We start from the raw sequence: 19,640 nt of genomic DNA, 5'->3' as shown, positions 1-19,640 counted from the left end.
CTTATCCAAAATGAAATAGATTGAAAATATTGTAATAACATTCTCTAAAAATAGACAACTGAAAATTGCAGTAATCAAGTTAGTGTAGTATATAAATATTTTGTATTGCAGGATTACAGAACTCAGTTGATGATTTACTACTTTCGTGCTCAGTGCAAACTCACTAATATGTGCACATAGTTGAGGGCTGTTAGCTTCATATACCCTCTCAAGCTATCATGTGTAACTTTTAAGGATATAATTTGATCTTAGCCATCTTTGCAATATCTTATAAGGTTAGCCATTTTTGTTCTCTGTAATGGTTTAATAATTATTATCTGCATTTTGTTTACTTTTTAGAAATTAAGCAACATTCATTAATATATTAACTTAATGTTTCTTAAGCACTTCATATGAAAAAGTGTCAGAGGGAGAAATCACATTTAGTCCCAATGCCTGGAGCCTATATACCTCAATGTGATACGGATGGAAGTTACAAACCAATGCAGTGCCATGATAGTACTGGTTTCTGCTGGTGTGTGGATAGGAACGGTACAAAAATCTTGGGAACTGAAAAGCAAGGACTGGTAAGCTGTGAAGGTAAGGATGGATGCTGGCTGTTCTCATGAAAACTGCTAATATAGAATGGTCATGTACATTTTTAGGTTGCATTCTTTTCTTATTCCTTGATTTGCTTTACAGTAGCACATGACAGAGTCAGTCACTTTATTAGGATTTATCGGCATGCTTCATGTAAAATAGTGTCCTCCTATCCTTTGTGAGCATTGTACCACAGATAGCAATGTCAAGTCCTAAATAGTGAAGTATTGTGGCTTGAGTTCACTGCTTGTTACTGACTTTTTAAGGTCTTTAGTATGCTAAACCCAAGATAATCTGTCCTGTTCAGCTTACCTCCAACCAAATGCATTATACCCAAAGTATGGAGCAGTCAAGCAAACAAAGTTCACACAGGCTAGGAATCAACCCTTTGCTGGTGATGGACACATATTTTAAAGGTTAAAACCACACTTTCTGAGCAGGAAGCACTTAGCACCAATATTATTAACGGTTTTAAAGCAGTTCTGTATTTAAATTACAAGATGTTTGTTTTAAAGAACTCAGCAGTAGGTGGCATGTATCTGTTACTGAATATGTTTTAAGTGTAACTGTATATCAAAAAGTGAATTGAGAAAATAAATACACGCATAAGTAGTTATCCCCTCCCCTCAAAAAAATAAAAGAATAAAATATGGAAATGACTGCAGTAATACACTACAGTGCTACATGTTCTGGACCAGAGATTTATAAAAAATACAAATTTTCAGATACCTTCCTGGGATGGAGTTAAGAGGTTTCTCATTATATGGAAGATCTGGCTTGTATTCACTGAACAAGCTTTGCATACTGCAGACCACAAAGACAAACTAAACTGCCCAAAGGTTGCTAAGTCAATGGAGCATGTAGACCACAGTGGTGTCATGGATGGTGAAGGATGTTGAAAAAGTAACATCTTTTTTTACCTTCACCATTCTAATCTAGTTTCCATTCATGAGGATCTGCCGTTGTCCTGCTCAGCTTGTCTGCCACACAGTTTTGCTCCTACAGAATGTAGGATACCTGTAGAATGAGATTGTCCAAGATATCAATGCTAGTCTGCAAAGGGGGTACAACCTGGTTCCTCCTTACTTGATGCACCACATGACTGAGGTATTGTCTCTAACTACTTGAAGAGGTTCTGGGGGACCAAAGATGATTCAGAGATCTGAGTACGTTGATAAAGGCAAGCATCTATTTTATATGTATGTGCTTGCATCTGTCTTTGGTGTCTCACACAAACTCACTTCTATCCCTTCTGAAACTGCTCCCCAACAATGTGTGAAGCATCTGAGTTGACTGTTTACATAGGAACAGGGTGGGAGAAGGGGAGACTAAGATTTAGGGATATATGCTGTCTCCACCAAATGATCTCACTTCTGACAAATGCTAATACTGGGATTTGAAAAAACAAAGGATGTTGGTTCTGTGAAAGAAGAGACTTCAGATACCATTGTATCTTTTTCCTGTGGAGTCTTGGCAGGGCTATCTTGAGAATCATAAATGCCATGAGACTCAGTCTCCTGAGGTATTTCCTCACAGTTGCTGAGAGTAGAAACCCTTAGAATTTGATAGATCTGTTTTTTTTTTTCCTGTCAAAGAAACTGTTACTGAACTGAGGTGCCTGGCTGAAACACAAGGAAAACAAGCCTTTGTGAAGGAGTCAAAAATATTTTTGAAAGTTCTATTGGAACTCCAGCTAATGTAAGAGATCTCTCACCCAAGTGAGATATTCCTGGCACTTTGAAAAAGATCCTGCAAAGATAAGGAAGTCATGCAAAAATGGAAAACTGTGGATATCCTGTAGCCTACAACAAGCTATAACTGGAGCTAGACACTTTGGGAACACTCTTGGTGCAGTGGATTGTCAAAAGGGTAAGGCAGAGAACTGATAATGTGATTCAGACACACAAAACCTTAAGAAACACCTGAAGTATGGATGAAAAGTGATATGATAATAAGCATTGTTTGCATCTAGTTTTACCAGGAAACCTGAATAAGGAAGAAGAGTTAACAGATTATGAAGTGACATCATCTTGAACTTGGGCCCTATCAGAACTAGGTTTAGGAAAGAAAGATCCAGAACTGGTCTCCAAGCATTTTCTTTCTTTGGTACTAAAACATCCTTGAATAAAATTCTTTCCCAACCTGAGAAGGGGGAACTAGTTTTATCACTCCTTGGCACAACATTATGTAAATGACAGGTGGAAATTCAGAGTCTGGTCTGGTAGATGAGCAATTACTCCCTGGAAGAGAGGAATTTCCTTCAGATGTCATCTGTAACTTTGATAATTGATCTTCAGAACCCATTTGTCTGAAACTATCTCTTGCCAAAGAGAAAAGTGGAGATTGGACATTCTGGAAGAGAAAAGGGGCTGTCATGACTGGAAGGGAGGTGGACAAGGTCCCTTAAATAGTCATTCTGACTTGTTGGACTGTCCTTGGTTTTGGGGGTCCTGAATTCCTTTTGGAACTCCCCCATGCCACTTCTTCTTAAAAAAATCTACTTACTTGCATTTATTTAGACAGATAATTTTATTTTTGCCAAAACTGGATGAGGGGTTAGAGAATCCTTTAGAAAATTTGGAAAAGGAGAGTGGAAAAATCTTTGAGATTCCCTGTATCACTCACCCCTTCCATCACACTTTGTGATCACCTCTACAGCAGAGGAATCAAAAACTATGTCTTTATCCAAAGGAGTTTAAAATCTCCTCAAAACACAACCAATGCTCATCACCTTGGAGGAAGTATCAACTGAGTCATATACAAAATGAAAGCAATGAGTACTGACTTGTACAATGGAAGCAATTAAATTATTTAAAGCAGATTTTTCCTCATAAGAAGAATCTACAGACTAAACATTCCTCATACATTCATAATTAGTCACAATAAACTTAGACATATGACCTGAAAGCTCAAAATTCTGAAAATCAGAGTTGAAGAAGCAAACATTCTTTCCTCATACTTCTCAATAATCTTTCCATCCTTTTCAGTAAGAGTAGATGGGAATTAGTTAAATGTTTAGCAGCAGTAGAATTTACTAAATCTATACCTGCTAGGTCAGGTTTGGAAAGAGTATATAAAAACTTAAAAGACAGAGGAACTTAGAAAATATAGCTGCCTTTTATAGGGCCCTTATAAAAGGCAGATAGGGGTAGCAGGATGACTATCAGGAAAAGTATGTGTAGTGACACACACATCCTCCAAAGCTTCTGAAGAAGTCATACTTGTTGATGAAAGCGCTTAACAATATTTAATTAAATTTATACCGAGGACTCGCAACGTTGGGGCTTCTTTTTGGTTATTTACATCCTCCAAAGCTGACAGAAATGAAGCAACTGGTGAATGTTCTGGAAATTACTTCTGTAACAGCTCATAATATTTTCTGAGGGACTGAGAATTCTCAATTTTCTCACACTGAAAATACTGGCACTTTCTAGAAAAAGTGAAACTCCTCAGGGAAAATCAGAAAAAGGAGCTCTTCTCTGAGTCTGAATCAGAAAACTGAGGAGGAAATCCTGTAATCTGTCCTTTCATTTTCCTGTCCAAGTTCATAATCTTGAATCTTTCTTTTACCAGAAATGACTTTATAAGAAGGGTCAACAGCTTGAATTTTAAGATGGCATAAGATAAGACATAAGATAAGGTAGATTCTAAGAAGGTGGTGCTTAAATGGCAGTGGTTACACTGACTCCCGAATGCATGTTTCATGATGTCCTTCAAGGATGCATCTGCAGTCCTAACAAATGGGTTGTCCTGCTGCAGTTCAGCGGGAAAGGCATCAGCAGGCGCCACGCATTTTCCCTCCTTTTTCTTGCGGCGTGGTGCTCAAGCAGAAGCGAAAAAGAATAAACTGTTTAACTTGTTGGAAACAAATACCCCATAAGATTTTCCTAATACCTTTTACCTACCTTTTTTTACCTTGACCACGGCCGCAGCAGCCTGTCTAGCAGCTTCTTTCAACCGACGGACACTTTCAACCGGCCGACGGCCGTTCGGTTGGGATTTTGGTTTCTTGAGTTTTGGCTTACAACATGCCGCCGGAAACCCGACACTCCGTAAAAAAAAAAAGTGAAAAAAGACCGATTCTCATCCGCCCGGTTTCCGCCAAAAACCGAGTTAAGTCAACCGTGAGTGTCTTGGTTTCGGGGTGCTGAAAGCCCAGCCCTTTCTTTCTCTCGAAAGCTTGCCTCCTGCATCCATGATTAAGGCTTTTTTTGGGGCTAAAAAAGCAACAAATCAACCAAAGACTGTGCCTACTACTACCCCTCTCACAGGCCTAGCTCTAGTACTCAAATGCTTAGTCTAGCAGAGGATCTCATTTCTTTGATCATAAGGCTCCTTTTGCAGATCCTGAAACTATTTCACAGGGACCCAGGGCCTTAAACTGTCAATTCCACATGATTCAGTATCAGGAATTTATGTTAGACCAGTTAACTAAAAGTCTCTTCAGAAATGGTACATAACAACATACAGCAGGTCAGTACATTCCTTAAAATGTGGCTATGATGCCCAGACCATGTAAAATCAAAAAGCTCCTATATATCCTATGATAAGCATATTTGTTTTGGCTCACCTGCACAGCAGGTGTGAAAGAAGGGAAGAAGAAAGCAAATCTGTCCAGACAGTCAAGGATTTTTTACAGGTCCAGCCTCCAAGGTTTAGTAGGAACTGGCCTTCCAAGAATTGGTCCAGTAAACTGGCATTACATCACAGGAGACAAATGGATTTTACAGACAATAGACAAAGGGAGGACCAAAACCTACCTCCAAACTAAAGGACAAAAGCTCTAGAACAAATAGACTTAATATAAGGATGAGAGCTATAGAAAAGGTACCATCTATGGAACAAGGGCAAGGATTTTACTCCAGACTTTTCAACAATGGGAGACTATTCTATACCTGTCCGCTTCTGAACACATATCTGGTATGCTCATTGCAGGCTTTCAGGGATCAAATTTTTACCCTTACCTGGACGACTGCCTGTTACAAGCGACAAACAAAACAAATTAGCAAAAGAAAAGAAAGGCCATCTGCTACTACTGCGTCCATATACACAGTCAATATAAAAGTCAAGGCTGATACCATCCCAGAGGATAACTCTCTGGTGCAGAACTGGACACATCAAATCAAATGGCAGCCCACCAGACCCAGACTATCACACGGGCGCCTCAGACCTCGGTTGGGTTATGCTAGACAAGCTGGCATACAAGGCTTATGGACTATGGACAGGAGACAAGACCTACACAATCAAAATCAAAAAAAAGGATGGCAGTAAAACTGGCAATTCAGACATTCAGACCGCTTTCTTCAACAGGGTCAATTGCTGATAAGGAACCTCTGGATGTGGCCCTGAGCTTCAACATTGAACTACCACGGGTGCTCACGAATGGATGCTGCATCCAGACATCTTCAAATCCATTACAGGAAATGGGGACTACCAGGAAATAGACTTATTCACACACACAACCACCACCAAAAAAAATTCTGCACACACATACCACCTCTGGATTGGAAGGTGGTATGTCTCGGAACAAATAATGGCTCTGCCCCTAGTTCCCTTACTGCTAACACAGAACAACGCAGCTAAAGAGGAAGATGTGTCACTGGTAAACATAGCTAACATCTCCTTTTGAACCAGCAGCAGCAGCAGAATTAAGTACTTATCATGGAAAACTGCTTTCCTGCTTGCAATCACTTCAGCAAGAAGGGTTTCTACTTTATGCAAAGGTGGTCTCCAGGGTATCTCTAAACCAACAGAACCAAGAGCAATAGAAAACTGACCAGCTAGCAGGTTTTGCCCTGCTGTTTTGTAAAGGGATCTTAACTACCATAATCTCTTATTTACCTCCTCCCCCAGTTTGGTTTTTCACATTTATATAGTTCTGTTATGTAGTCTGTTTTGTAAACCATTTCTTTCATCTGGTGTGTGGTGAATGCAGCAGTGGTGCTTTTCTGCTTTCCTGCTCAGTTTTGGTGGATTTGCCTTGATTTTGGATTGTTGGTCTTTTGGCGACTGTTGCGCTCACCATGTTCATCTCAGGTCTTCTGGGATGGCAGTTGTGTTGAGTGTAGGAATTGGAACCGGTTTGTGGATTTTGGACTGTGATTGGTTCTGTTGGGTCAAGGACTGGTCCAGAATCTGGAATGTTGCTGGTGTTAGTGGATGGAGCTGATGATCTCAGTGAGGATAGAGTGGAAGAAGAGGACTGTTGTGACCACTGTAAATCATTTGGGCCTCAGGTAGTGGTGTGCTGGTGGAGAGGACTGGAGTGATCAGAGATGAATGGACAGGGACTTTAGAACATTTATTGATGCTGAGATGGAGTTGGTGACAGTATGGATGGTAGGATGACTAGTCACTGAAATCGCCACTGGGATAGGAAAAGCACAGTTATTGCAGCTCAAACGCTTGGACACTGTAGTTGCTGTTGCTGTAGTTGCTGTTGTTGTTGATGTGGTTGTTAGTGCTGTTATGTGTTTGTTTTTAAATTGCATGTTTTTTACACATGAACTTGAGAAATGTAATTTCGTTCAGCTGTGCACTTGCTGTATGGTCTGAATGACAATAAAGTTGTACTTGACTTGTACTTGACTTGACTTCAATTAAACCCTGAGCCAGACAATATAAACTACTCCTGTCTAAATAAATTTGAAGAGTAGGCATTTGTAGTTTTCTGTTTCTTTTTGTCAGCAAAAATGCAGCCAGTAGTGTTATCAATGGCAGAAGCAGCTTCTCCAGGGATTGGCAAAGCATTCTAACAAAACAGGAATGTCTTCTCTGTTCCCTCTTCCAGGGCTGATAAGGGAGTAACTCAACAGCCACAGATGACATGACTATCCACAGTCCATAGTGGCTGTAGGTGCTACATCGAGGGATCCAGGGTAAAAGATGAATGGTATGAAGAGCAAGCAATGGTCACAACAGAGTCACCCACCTGCTTCTGAGGAAAATTGCTAACTGGTTGTTTGCTTAACTTTTTCTTTATTGTGGCTGGAAGAAGGGCTGGCCATGTGACTGGCAGTTTGTTCCATGGTTATGCTGAAATGGTGCCTCAAGCAGCAAAAGCTGGCAAAAACTAAAAGTATTTAAAAATTACTTTTGTCACACAAAAGACTGTAAAAGGCACTTTAAAACAAATGTCCAGCCCCCAAAAGTAAAATGAACATAGTTTACCAACAGAAAATGGTTTTCTTTTAATTTAAACAACTTTTAAACTGACAGGAAAAAAGTGCAGTCATATTTGAAAGGTCAGTATAGTCTCATGACAGTCCATTAAAACACAAACTCCTAGCTTAAAACACAAACTCCTAGCTTAAAAATAACTTTTCTAAAGAGGAAAGTATAATAAAACAAACAATTGTTAAAGGTGGAAGGTGTTTCTCCATAGGGAACTTATTTGTCCATTTCAAAGGAATAGCCCATTCTGACTGTTAATCCTTGAAAGCCCGCAGAGGAGCATTCTGTTCAAGAACAGGAAAGCTGTTATAGCCTATGTAAGATATAACCCATATAGCTTAGCCTACAGCAACAGTGTTCAATATGATGAGCATTGTTTTACTCAACAAAGGATCCATGCCAGAAAGATATTGGGAAATTATTTACAGAAGTCAGAAACTTTTTCCTTTTGCTGATCAGCTAGGTGAGGTGCTTACTGGTTATTGTGGCATGAATCTTATGAAATTTAGGAGGGAAGCATTCAGATGCTGTTGATATTGAATGTCTAGATTTCTGGAGTGACTCCCTAACTGTAAATGTGCTAACTTCTTATTTTCCTTTGGAACAGATATTGTGGGATCAAGTGGGGAGTATTCCCCAAACACTGAGTCCTGCCTTCATGAAATAATTTTGCAGTGATACAGCATTTCTTATCTGTGGCATTAGAACAAGGGGAGGAGGGAAGCCATTTTATAAAGTGGTTTGGGTTTCATGCAATCTCCCAAGGTTTTATATAGTGTTCCTTGCAAGAACCTGGGCATTTATAGTGGAAATAATTTTAATTTGTCAATCACATGAATACTGAAGAGGACAAAAACTTAAACAACAAAGAAAAAAAGGTGCATTAATGGGCCATTTAAGCAACATGTGTTTCACACATTTAATCTTAAATCCATAAGCAATATTTTACAAGTGTGTTTTAAATGGTTGTGAACATGAGCAAAGAGGGCTTCAGAAATAATGGCATAAGTAATATGTAAGTAAGGATAATGGAATTGAAATATATGTATTATGAAATCCTTACAGGGATGTTTCAGCACAGAAAAACAAGTGGGTAAAGGTGGACAGATGATTCTAATGGATCATGATCATTATTTTAGTAATAAAGATACAATACAGTCTGATGGATCTTCTTATGTTCCCAACAGTGTATGGTATTTTAATCAACAAACATACCATTAATGTTATTTTTCATGACATAATTACATCTGGTATACTAAGCTTAAGAGTTTGAATTGTTTATGATTTCTCATCTGCCTGAAGTATTTTTATACAGTTTACAAAGAGCACATCAGTAAATTTTTGATCCCGTTTCTAGTAAATTCAGCAAGTAAGTTTGTCTACTGCCATTTTCACAAATGCAGTTCATGAAATGTGACTTAGAAAAATACTACCAAAATCTAAAAAAAATATTTTCCAAGGGGGTTACAACCCTAACACCCAGATGCAACATAAAACATTCTGCAGCCTCCAATATAATCACATTCATGGGTGTCAGCTCATAGAGAAAAAAGCTACTCCTCTATTGTAACAAATTCTGACAAAAGAGGCCTGACTCCATGTGACAGGGGGATGAAGCTCTAACAGTGACCCAGATAACCTGACTTGGATTAGTCACTCAGGAACTGGAGAAGGAAGGTGGTGGAGAGATTAGGCCTTTTAAGGGAGAAACTCTCCCTCAGCAACAGCAGTGTAACACTACCCCACATACCTCAGTCTCCTCACCAACCCAGAACATAGTAGGAGAATGTCTCAGGGAGGACATCTGGGCTTGGTAGAAACAGTGGGCAAAGCAATGCACAAGGAGCAGCTGATTGTCAGTTTTGTATTAACAAAAATGGAGAAGAAAAGGCTCTGATGAAAGTACATCTGATGAAGCATGTAAAAATAACTGAGAAAAACTGAGGCTTGATTACTTTGATTACGGCCATTGGATACATATTGTGTATCGCATATAGATAACAAGAAGGACAATTATTGCCAAGACAGATGTAAATATAGGGGGCAGCCCATATCCGCTGTAGTACTAATTTGAGTTAAGTTTATGGCAAGCACTACATTTGAAGTGAAAGATATTGTGACAGTGGACAGCTGAAGTATCAGTTTGTTAAAATTGTTTCTGTCACCTCTTTGACCTAATGCATATGTTTTGTGAAAAGGATGTGATATCAGATATCAGAAATGATGCTCAGGACATTGACATTTTGTAGACTGTATTATGTTTGTTTACTTGCAGATAAGTGTTTATTTTACTACTACTGCAACTTTATGATATTGTGAAAGTTTCAGCATTAAGAATAGGAGTGTGTCAGTGAGTGTTTACAGATTAGAATTAGGTTAAGGGCTAGCTAAGAGATAGTGTTTTTACACTTATGGCTACAAGGTGTATGTGTGAGACAAAATTGTTTGAAGAGAGTTTTTCATAAGGTAATGTATAGAATTGGGGTTAGGGGTAGTTGTAGATTTGGGGCTAAAGACAGCACCCATAAGTAAGGTGGTAGAATGATTCTTACTTCAGCAGTAATATATATATATATATATATATATATATATATATATATATATATATATATATATATATATATATATATATATCTTGGAAATCTATTGCAAATACAGAATATGTTAGTGATGTTTTAATTATACAAATGCCTTAAGTAAATTATATATAAAAAAAGAGTCGGGGTTGCTTAATTTACATCATTCATATTATTTGCATTATTTATATTATTTATATCATATGTAATTATTCACTTTATTCTATTTACAAAATTTCACATCACATACACTATTTGCATCCTTTGCTTTCCTATCTTGACATTCTTTTTTCATTAAACATAATCTAATTTTGAAATATCAAATACACATAGCACAAAACCATAATATATTTTTCCATAATAATAATAATAATAATAATAATAATAATAATAATAATAATAATAATAATAACAATAATACATTCTTCCTCCCTATCCCTTTCAACATAGCTACCCCTTTATGTCCTTCAACAAATCATCTTCTGTATTTTTGCAATATAATAAGCTTACACATCCCATTTCCTATAAAATCCATGCAATAAAGAAAAAAAATGTCATTGTTCAATTTTACATTTGCTTTCCTGTCCATACTTCCCATATGGTACTATCTCAGATTCATGTCATCACCTCCCACCGCCCTATCCCATAAACAGCCAAAATAGCAAACTGCCTAAACAGCTAAAATTAAACTCCTCGATCCCTCTACAATGCTAAAGTGACAACTATAACCTCATAACCTACATAACCTCTGTATAATGGGTAAACTCTTGCTTAACTAACTACCAATAGTAGCCTCACCATGATTCCCCAATCAGTACCTACCAAATGCACCACCGAAAACTAAACCCTCGCCATGAGAAACTCCACAAGGACAATGTAGGACAAAAACTCTAAGAAGCCCACCATCACCCAAAACAAAACAAGGTCAACAACTTGCCATCAAGCCTAACTGCGGCCCCTTTTCCTGCCCGATGGATGTACTAATAACCACTATGATATTTCCTTTCTTATTGGTTCCATTGCCCAGTAATCCTGCCATTGAACCCACTATCTCTTATATGGCAAGAAAGCCTTTGTCAGGCAAAAAACACCCTGTAAATGGCATCAATACATCCATGGAGTAATAACCATACAAACTGTAGGTGGATGCACCCTCCATATATCAACACTGACCCTTGCAACCAACTTACTTTGACAATGGTCAATGTACCACAATCTTCACCCTAACACCTATACCCTTCCAGCATAAGTCCCTTCCAAATTTTTGTAAATTACCATATCCTGTCACCCATGAAACTGTAGTCATTGCAGCTAAATCCTCCTTGACCAACTGGTATGCCTCCCTTCCTCACAAACCTGCACCAACTAACTCAACAATCCATCCCCCAATCTCCTACCCCATGGGGACTGCAACTCCCTTACCACACCTCACTTATAAAAGCTACCCCAGAGCCCTGCAATACACATTTAATACTACTAACCCAACCTGACACTTCGGCTAACAGCACCATCAATTCATACCACTGTCATATCAATCAAGTGAACATGAACCCTATTCCCCCCAACTCCCTCTGCTTAAACTAGGATGCCTGCCAAATTGACTAATTCAGAATTACAAACCCCCATTCCAAACCTTTCTATACTAAAGGTGGGAAGTAACAGGTTACAAGACCTCCACATTTGCCCCAAAGCTCACTTAAATTAACCATTAACCCAGCCCCCTTCAGCTGTTGCAACTCTATCCCACCTATGTTCAACCCCAAGATCCCCTTAATGTAAACTAAACACCTGTTTTACCATGCTCCTAACTTCCCTCAAGCACACCTGTCACCACATTAATCCCAGACCGTATGACTCTTATTTGCCTAAATGAGCCTAGAAATCATGTCATTACCTGCGACTTCAATGCCCTCCCCCAATGTTCAGAAACTCCAACAGCAGCATAAGGAAAAGAGTGATTGGTAGTGCATATATATACTATTATGTTAATAATAATTAATAAAAATACGTGCATAAAGATTGTCTGTATGTATATTCCTCCAGGGAACAATGTTGCTACCCTAGAAAACATCCTCCATTCATTATCCAGCACATGTCCTCAAGAAACCATTATACTTGGAGATTGCAACATAGATTGGAATACCTGTTCCTCTGAATCTCCATCCACCCATGTAAACCTATATGAGTTTACACAACTCATATCCACCCCCACCAGGATAGGTAAACCTAATCATAAAGAAAGTATACTAGACTGGATCCTTATCAATAGCCATCCCCAACAGTACACATCAGGTACCCACCCTGACGACCTAAGTGACCACTTTCTTATCTACATAATTAAGCATAAAGTCATAAACCCCCATCAGCCCATCCTCAAAATAATAATATGCAAGAAGTACTTTAACTCTGCCAAATTCCAGGATGCACTTAAATTTTGTAATTGGTCAGTACTAAAACAATTACCCCTGGACGAAGCTGCTCCCTACTTTAATTACAAATTCCTTACGATCCTAGATTCTCATTCTCCTGCCCGCTCCACTAGAATAAAAACAAAAGTTGCACCATGGCTTACTAAAGACACCAAATCAAAAATCACCTTCAGAAACAGAGCATGGTCCCTATGACGTATCAGAAAAAAAACCCTAGACCAAATCGCATATCGGCAGGTAAGAAATGAAACTAAAAAATCCATTTTACTAGATAAAAAGAACTACTACTGCCATCTACAACAGAAAAATCAAAGTAACCCTCAAACGTTCTGGGCAGGCATAAATAAACTAATGCACCCTGGTCAAAGCACCACTCCAACCCCCGCAGCTGCCATAGATAAACCTCCTGAGGATGTTGCAAATATCTTAAACTGCTTCCTTACTGAGACTATCCAATCCCTAGCTAGTCAGCTTCCTCCTAGTTTCCCTAGTTTAAAGTCCTCTTTTCCTAGTACCCACCTGTCCTTTAGATTTCAACCAGTTGCCACCTCTCTTATTCATGCCCTACTTAAAAAATTAAAACCTACCACTCTATCAGCTGATCTTCCCCTGGCAGAATATTTGCTAAAAGCTGCTAATGCCATAGCTTTCCCCATCTGTAGCCTAATTAACGGAACCTTAGCAGAAGCCACCATCCCCTCCAGCTGGAAAATAGCCTATGTAATGCCACTACATAAAGTGGTAGTTCCACTGAATTATCTAATTTCAGGCCCATAGCTATATTGTTACCATTGGCCATAATTATGGAAAAATGCATCCATAGACAATTACTGCACCATCTTATCCAGAACAATCAACTGGCTAACTCTCAGTATGGTTTTAGGCCTCATCACAGCACCACTTCAGCCTTCCTTGCCTTCTCTAACACCATAAACCATAACCGCAACAATAATAAACTATCCTCAGCCCTCTTCTTTGATCTTTCCAAGGCGTTCAACATGGTAGATCACCAATTACTACTTCATATCCTGAAAACTAATCACTTAGATAATCTAGCCCTCCAATGGTTCCCATCTTATCTGAATGGTAGAAAACAGGCAGTCCTATGGCAGAATAAAACTATCTACTCTCCTACCTAATACCCTGGGAGTCTCCCTGGGCTCTATACTGGGACCCCTTCTATTCTCCATTTTTGTTAACGACCTCTTCACTGTCATCCCTGATGCAACATGTATTCAATATGCAGATGACTACACTCTGATATGCTCAGCTTCCTCCCAGTCAGATCTGTGGACATTATCCCAGAATACTTTTAACACAGTGGAAACTTGGTTATATGACCGTCATCTGATACTAAACCCTAATAAATAAAACAAAGCTGCTACTTTTCTCCCCTACTAGTAGGAACAATGCCTTATCCTTCTCCATACAGTCTAATAATGGTACAACAATATCCCCAAACTCCTAGGTGTCATCATTGATAATAACCTTAAATATGACATGCATGTCAATAATACTATTAAATCCATCAATAAAAACTTGGGTCGCTTTACAAAATCAAACCTTTCCTAACCCCAGCTGCCAGAACTGCCATTGCTTGTTCTCACTTACTCTCAACTCTACTTTATGCTTCCCCTTTACTTACCAACGTAAATAAAACTAAACTCAATAAACTATCTAGTTGCTATAATCACATTGCCAGATTTGCAACCGGTATGCCCTATAGGACACACCATAAAGATCCATCATACCTGCATAGCATTGTAATGAATAGAAAGTTATATTCATAAATTTCTTCAAAGATTTAATATTTGGAGTGTTTATGAATGCTTCTGTTTACTTATGGATACTACATCATTTAGAACAGCGCCACCTGTTACTGGTCTTGAGAATTAAAGGAAAATGGAAGAGTAATACTCACTTTGCTCACATTATCATCAATAACACAATATACATCCAATCAAAATGAAGGACTGGAACATTTAATTTACATACTCAATAAAGGCGGGAAACAGAAGCATAGAGTTGATTACATGCAAATTAATCTTGAGATAACAAGATAGGATTGGATATTGCCAAGTATTCATCAATGGTGATTGGTCAAACAGTATAGAATTTCATATATAAAAGGAAATGGAAGTCCCTAGTGTCTTACACGATCTGAGGAAGGCAACAGTCAAAAGCGCTTATTGGATATCTTCAAGGGGCAGTTTTGAGCTTTTTTATTTTTCATTTTATTTTCAAGTCGAAGGTTTATTCGTATTAAAGGACTACATTTTAATTGGAACACTTGTGGATTTTGTTGATTGGCCATCTTTGGGTAGATTTTCTGTCTTTTTTCTGCCAATAAACAAAACACTTGGTACTAAAGAGGCAGTGATGTCTAGTCTCCTATAAGCACAAAACTGAACAGAGATATAGTGTGCAGAGAATATGGGAAATACGACCATTGTAGAAATCAGACAGCTAAGTATAGTACAAATACCCTCTGCCTATACCCAGATTCTAAAATTTTATATATATATATATATATATATATATATATATATATATATATATATATATATATATATATATATATATATATATATATACATTATATGTACAGACCACCTGCCTCCAACCAGTACCCAGAGGCCTACCTTTTTCCCGGAATACCTACAGATCATCATGGGTGTGCCATACCGTGCCTTAGCAAGTTCACTCCAAAATGTGATTCCTTACCCAGTTGGTTTTGCCTAAGCCCCTTAACCCCTCCCCACACCTTACCTCATTTCCTCCCAATCAACCCTCCTTCCATTTAACCCTTTCATTCCCCCACCCTCACGAATATATTTGTCTAACCACCTACTGGACAAACTGGTTTGTTCTCAGACCTTATAGTTTCATCCATATATCACTCTTTAAATTTTCTCTCTTCCAACATTTTATATATCCTGTTACTTTTTATAGGTAACTTATTCTTAATAGCCTCTACAAAAATCAGTTGCTTCACAAAGAATTTCACATCATTCCTTCTTTCATATGTAGCATTTTTAAAAAACATCCCTTAGTTTTTTTCTATGTATACATTAAATAGCAATCCTTCATTATATGTTCATATCATTCCTTTTTTTTAATGTCATATTTCCAATATATATTTTACATAACTTTATTTTATTCATGTATTCCTTCAGTACTTAGGAAATCAGAGTCTGCCAAATACCATTCAGGGGAACATACTGTAACATCAGGCAAACAAAATAGACATGCCTGGCTTCAAAATCATTACCTTTGACATTTATAATAGGAGTTCATAGACTTGACTATAATAAAACTATAGGACATCTTCAGAGGAGGTAAGGATGCACATACACATTTATATTTAGAAATAATTTGAAATGTAAAATGCACAGGTAAATTTAGTATATAACCCAGGGGTGGATTGAAAGTCAACAGCTAGTATATAATTCAAAGTATGATGTCAGTGAGGCATGGAATCTGTCAGAGGGATATACCATACCTTCACAGTTTTATGCTTGCATGGCATTAGTACCATATGATAATGCTAGCTATCAGTATTCCACAGGTGAGATCAGCATGGATTTTTACTCTACTTGCATAACTCATGGTCCATCAATTTGTCCACTAGTTAATGACACAACAGAACAAAGTTATATAACTCTTGCCAGAAACTACAAATATAGAGATAGGTCATCATAAACAGTTTTTGTGTGCCTGAATATGGCCATGGATAAAAGTGAGCACAGTACTTATTGTGCAAATCTCACCATCTGTGGAAGTCTCATGCCCAAGTAAACTTTAGCAAATCAGTTTAGCAAGTCATTATTGCCTATCAACTGTTTACACACTGCTACAAAGTACACCAAATAGGAGTCAAACCCCTGACTACTTAACACACAGTTGTATGATATGTGCATTAGCTATCAATGTCACAGACCTATTTGTACAACAGTTGAAATAATCTACACATTTTATGAGAGTGCGACAACATCACAGGAGACTGACAAATGAAATTAGCATTGTGCAACAGACAATGGTAACTGGCATATTCCAAGCATCAAATTACCTTACAGACAATCTAACTTCATATCAGGGGAATATTGAACTCTGGAATCTGTGACAGTTGACATAATAAATGTCTTGACTTGCCTACATCACTAGTGTTTTCATCTGTACTTCAGATCTAAGCTCCATAGCTTGACAGTCAGCAGATGCTACTGAAGGCAAATTCCAAGCAGTTTTAACAAAAGATGAGAAATGAGTATTCCTAATTCCAAACATTGATTATTGATTCTGCTCTGTACTAGGGTCTATATTAAATTATCTAATGGAACGAATGTTGAACAGCCGAAATATCAAAAGTGCCATTCACATTACTTGGTTTTGTGGGGGGCGCAGCCCCCTACACCCACCACTAATTATATATACCAACTCCGAGACTGCACTACAGTGAGGAAAGGGCAAAATTCCCAATCTTCACTGCACCCCAATCCCACAAACCAGAACTCAATGAACGGCACTTTCGATAATCTCGCCGTTCGACATTCGTGCCGTTCAATAATTTAATATAGACCCTCTGTACTAACAGTCATGTAATGGGAAATACTAAATGTACATTGTTAAAATGAGCATGCTTAGAAGGAAGTATTGCACGTATGGGATCACCCATCAAAAAACAATAAAATATCTCTCATCACATCTGTTATTAAGCCATTCATGCATGTCTCAAATATTTTGTTTTTACACACTCATTCAAAGTTTATACTGCTGGATTCAAACACTTGCCTATGCTAGTCACATTCATTAGAACAATGCAGCAGCTACTGACACCACAGAAGTCATAGCACAGTTGTCAGAGGGCTCACAGTCAAAGGGTAACATGAACAATTTGTTCGAATGCATATGGCCTCCCTTAAAAGGGAACTTAACAGCCAAAATCCTCCACCTATTGAAGTGTTACCATTAAGCAAAACTGTGCAAATCACATCTGTTGAATAAGCCATTCTTGTCTATTACCATTTGTTTTTGTACACATTCATGTAAAGTACACACTGCTAGATTTGAACAACTACCTATCTTAATCATATCCTTTACACCTATACACAATCTGCTGATGCCATAGAAGAATTCATCGCACACTTGCCAGAAGGTACACAGTTTAAGGGATAACATGAGAAGTGTGCTTGAAGGCATATGGCCTACCTTAAAAGGAAGCTTATTAGCCAGAGGATCAAAACCATCTAACTGTGAAAGTGTTACCAGTAAGTAGAGCTGAATACATCACATCTGTTGAGTAATCCATTCCTGCATATTACCAGTAACTTTTGTAAATGCTCACACAAGATACAGACTGCTGGACTCCAGGTCTAAGTCTCAGTCCTTATAACCGGGCACTAGCTGATGATTGCACAAAAGAAGTCATACAGAGAATGTAGGAAAGTACACTTTTAAAGGTGTATGAAACATATATGGAAGAATGAGCAATGTGGATTGTGAAATAGACACTGGCAATTTGAGGATCATAATCCACAACATATGATATTGATAATTCCTGCATCATATTAGGAGTACGTAAAGCCACTGAGCATGTTATGTTTGTAATAACTGTCTCCTCGTACTGATATCATATTTACTTTCTGCCACATATCAGTGTTAATCATATTATAATGAGGAGAAGCAGGGATAATGCCACAATATGATCAGAAAATGCTTGATTTTAATAATTGGCTTAATTTATGATATTACTCATGGGTATCCAATAACTATCAGCATGGGAGGATATGATTGGCAGATGACCTTGCTTTGCCAACGTGGTCTGTACCTGTGCCCCTAGACTTCTGGATATTTGCTAAAACTTTATTCACCCCCTTAGAGAGTTTTAGGCAATGTCAAAATGACAAAGATACCAACACGGCAAAAACAACAAAAACAAAAACAAAGTAACCTTAAGATGTTACTGCTCAATGCTATGAATGCTATGAGCCTAAACAAGAAACTCCACATTATAGAAGAGCTCTTCACTAAGGAGAATGTAGACATCTGTGCTATTAACAAGACTTGATTTAAAGCTGCAGAAAATACTCCGGCAGTGCAAGGCCACAGCACATTTAGACCAACATCAGCACAGACAAGGGCTAAAAGTGGAGGTGTCCTGATCTATGTTAGCAACAAATACAACACTGGCTTGGTTAAACATGATAATGGCCTGGAGTTCATCCACTCAAGTCTCTACAGACAAGTTCCTTGTCATGTCTTGGCCAGCTACAGACACCCTCTGTGACCCATGAAGCTTACAAAATGTACCCTGACCTACCAGTTGCATTCACCATCCAACCAAATACCCTATTCATGGGAGACTTTAACTACTCCTCAATAGAATGGGAAACACACAATGCCTTTAACTCAGGGGCACAATTTTTTCCTAAGATTTATCAACATATATACCCTGGACCAGATAGTACACATGCCAACTAGAGAATCAAATATACTTGGCATAGAACTCACAACATGGGAGAACATTACCCCCCTGCCAGTGTCACATCCTCATTATGTGGTTGGAACACAAAGCTGTCTCACTTGAAATAAAAATCAACCCTGAAAACACAACTAAACATGTAACTGTTAAAAGCTATTATAAGGAAAACCACATCCTATTAACTGACAGTTTGTCAAATTTCAAGGCTCCTCCAAACTCAGAGTACACAGCTACCTATGTAGAATTATTCATAAAAAAACACTAAAGCAACATGTAAATTGTTGCACTAAGTCTGCCATAACTGCTAAAAGTAGGTCCAAGTCTAACATCAAAAACAAACTCCATTGGAAGAATCCTCACCTTAACAGGGTATATAACAAACGGAAATAAACATGGCTAAAATAT

General features: G+C 38.1%; 1 protein-coding gene across 1 annotated transcript in view; it reads left to right on the top strand.

Moving 5' to 3' along the window:
• Positions 1–381: 381 nt before the first annotated feature.
• Positions 382–19,640, top strand: part of LOC122801036 (thyroglobulin-like) — a 134,513-nt gene continuing 115,254 nt past the window's right edge. The window contains exon 1 of the mRNA XM_044070499.1: positions 382–579. Coding sequence (XP_043926434.1) covers positions 393–579 — 187 coding nt within the window. The 5' untranslated portion in view covers positions 382–392. The remainder of the gene's footprint in view (positions 580–19,640) is intronic.

Source organism: Protopterus annectens, chromosome 4.part1 (assembly GCF_019279795.1).
Source record: "Protopterus annectens isolate FY-2018-M chromosome 4.part1, PAN1.0, whole genome shotgun sequence".
In the NCBI taxonomy this organism is placed as follows: domain Eukaryota; kingdom Metazoa; phylum Chordata; order Ceratodontiformes; family Protopteridae; genus Protopterus; species Protopterus annectens.
The sequence above is the reverse complement of the archived record's forward strand: the minus strand, read 5'-3'. Positions and strand labels throughout refer to the sequence as shown.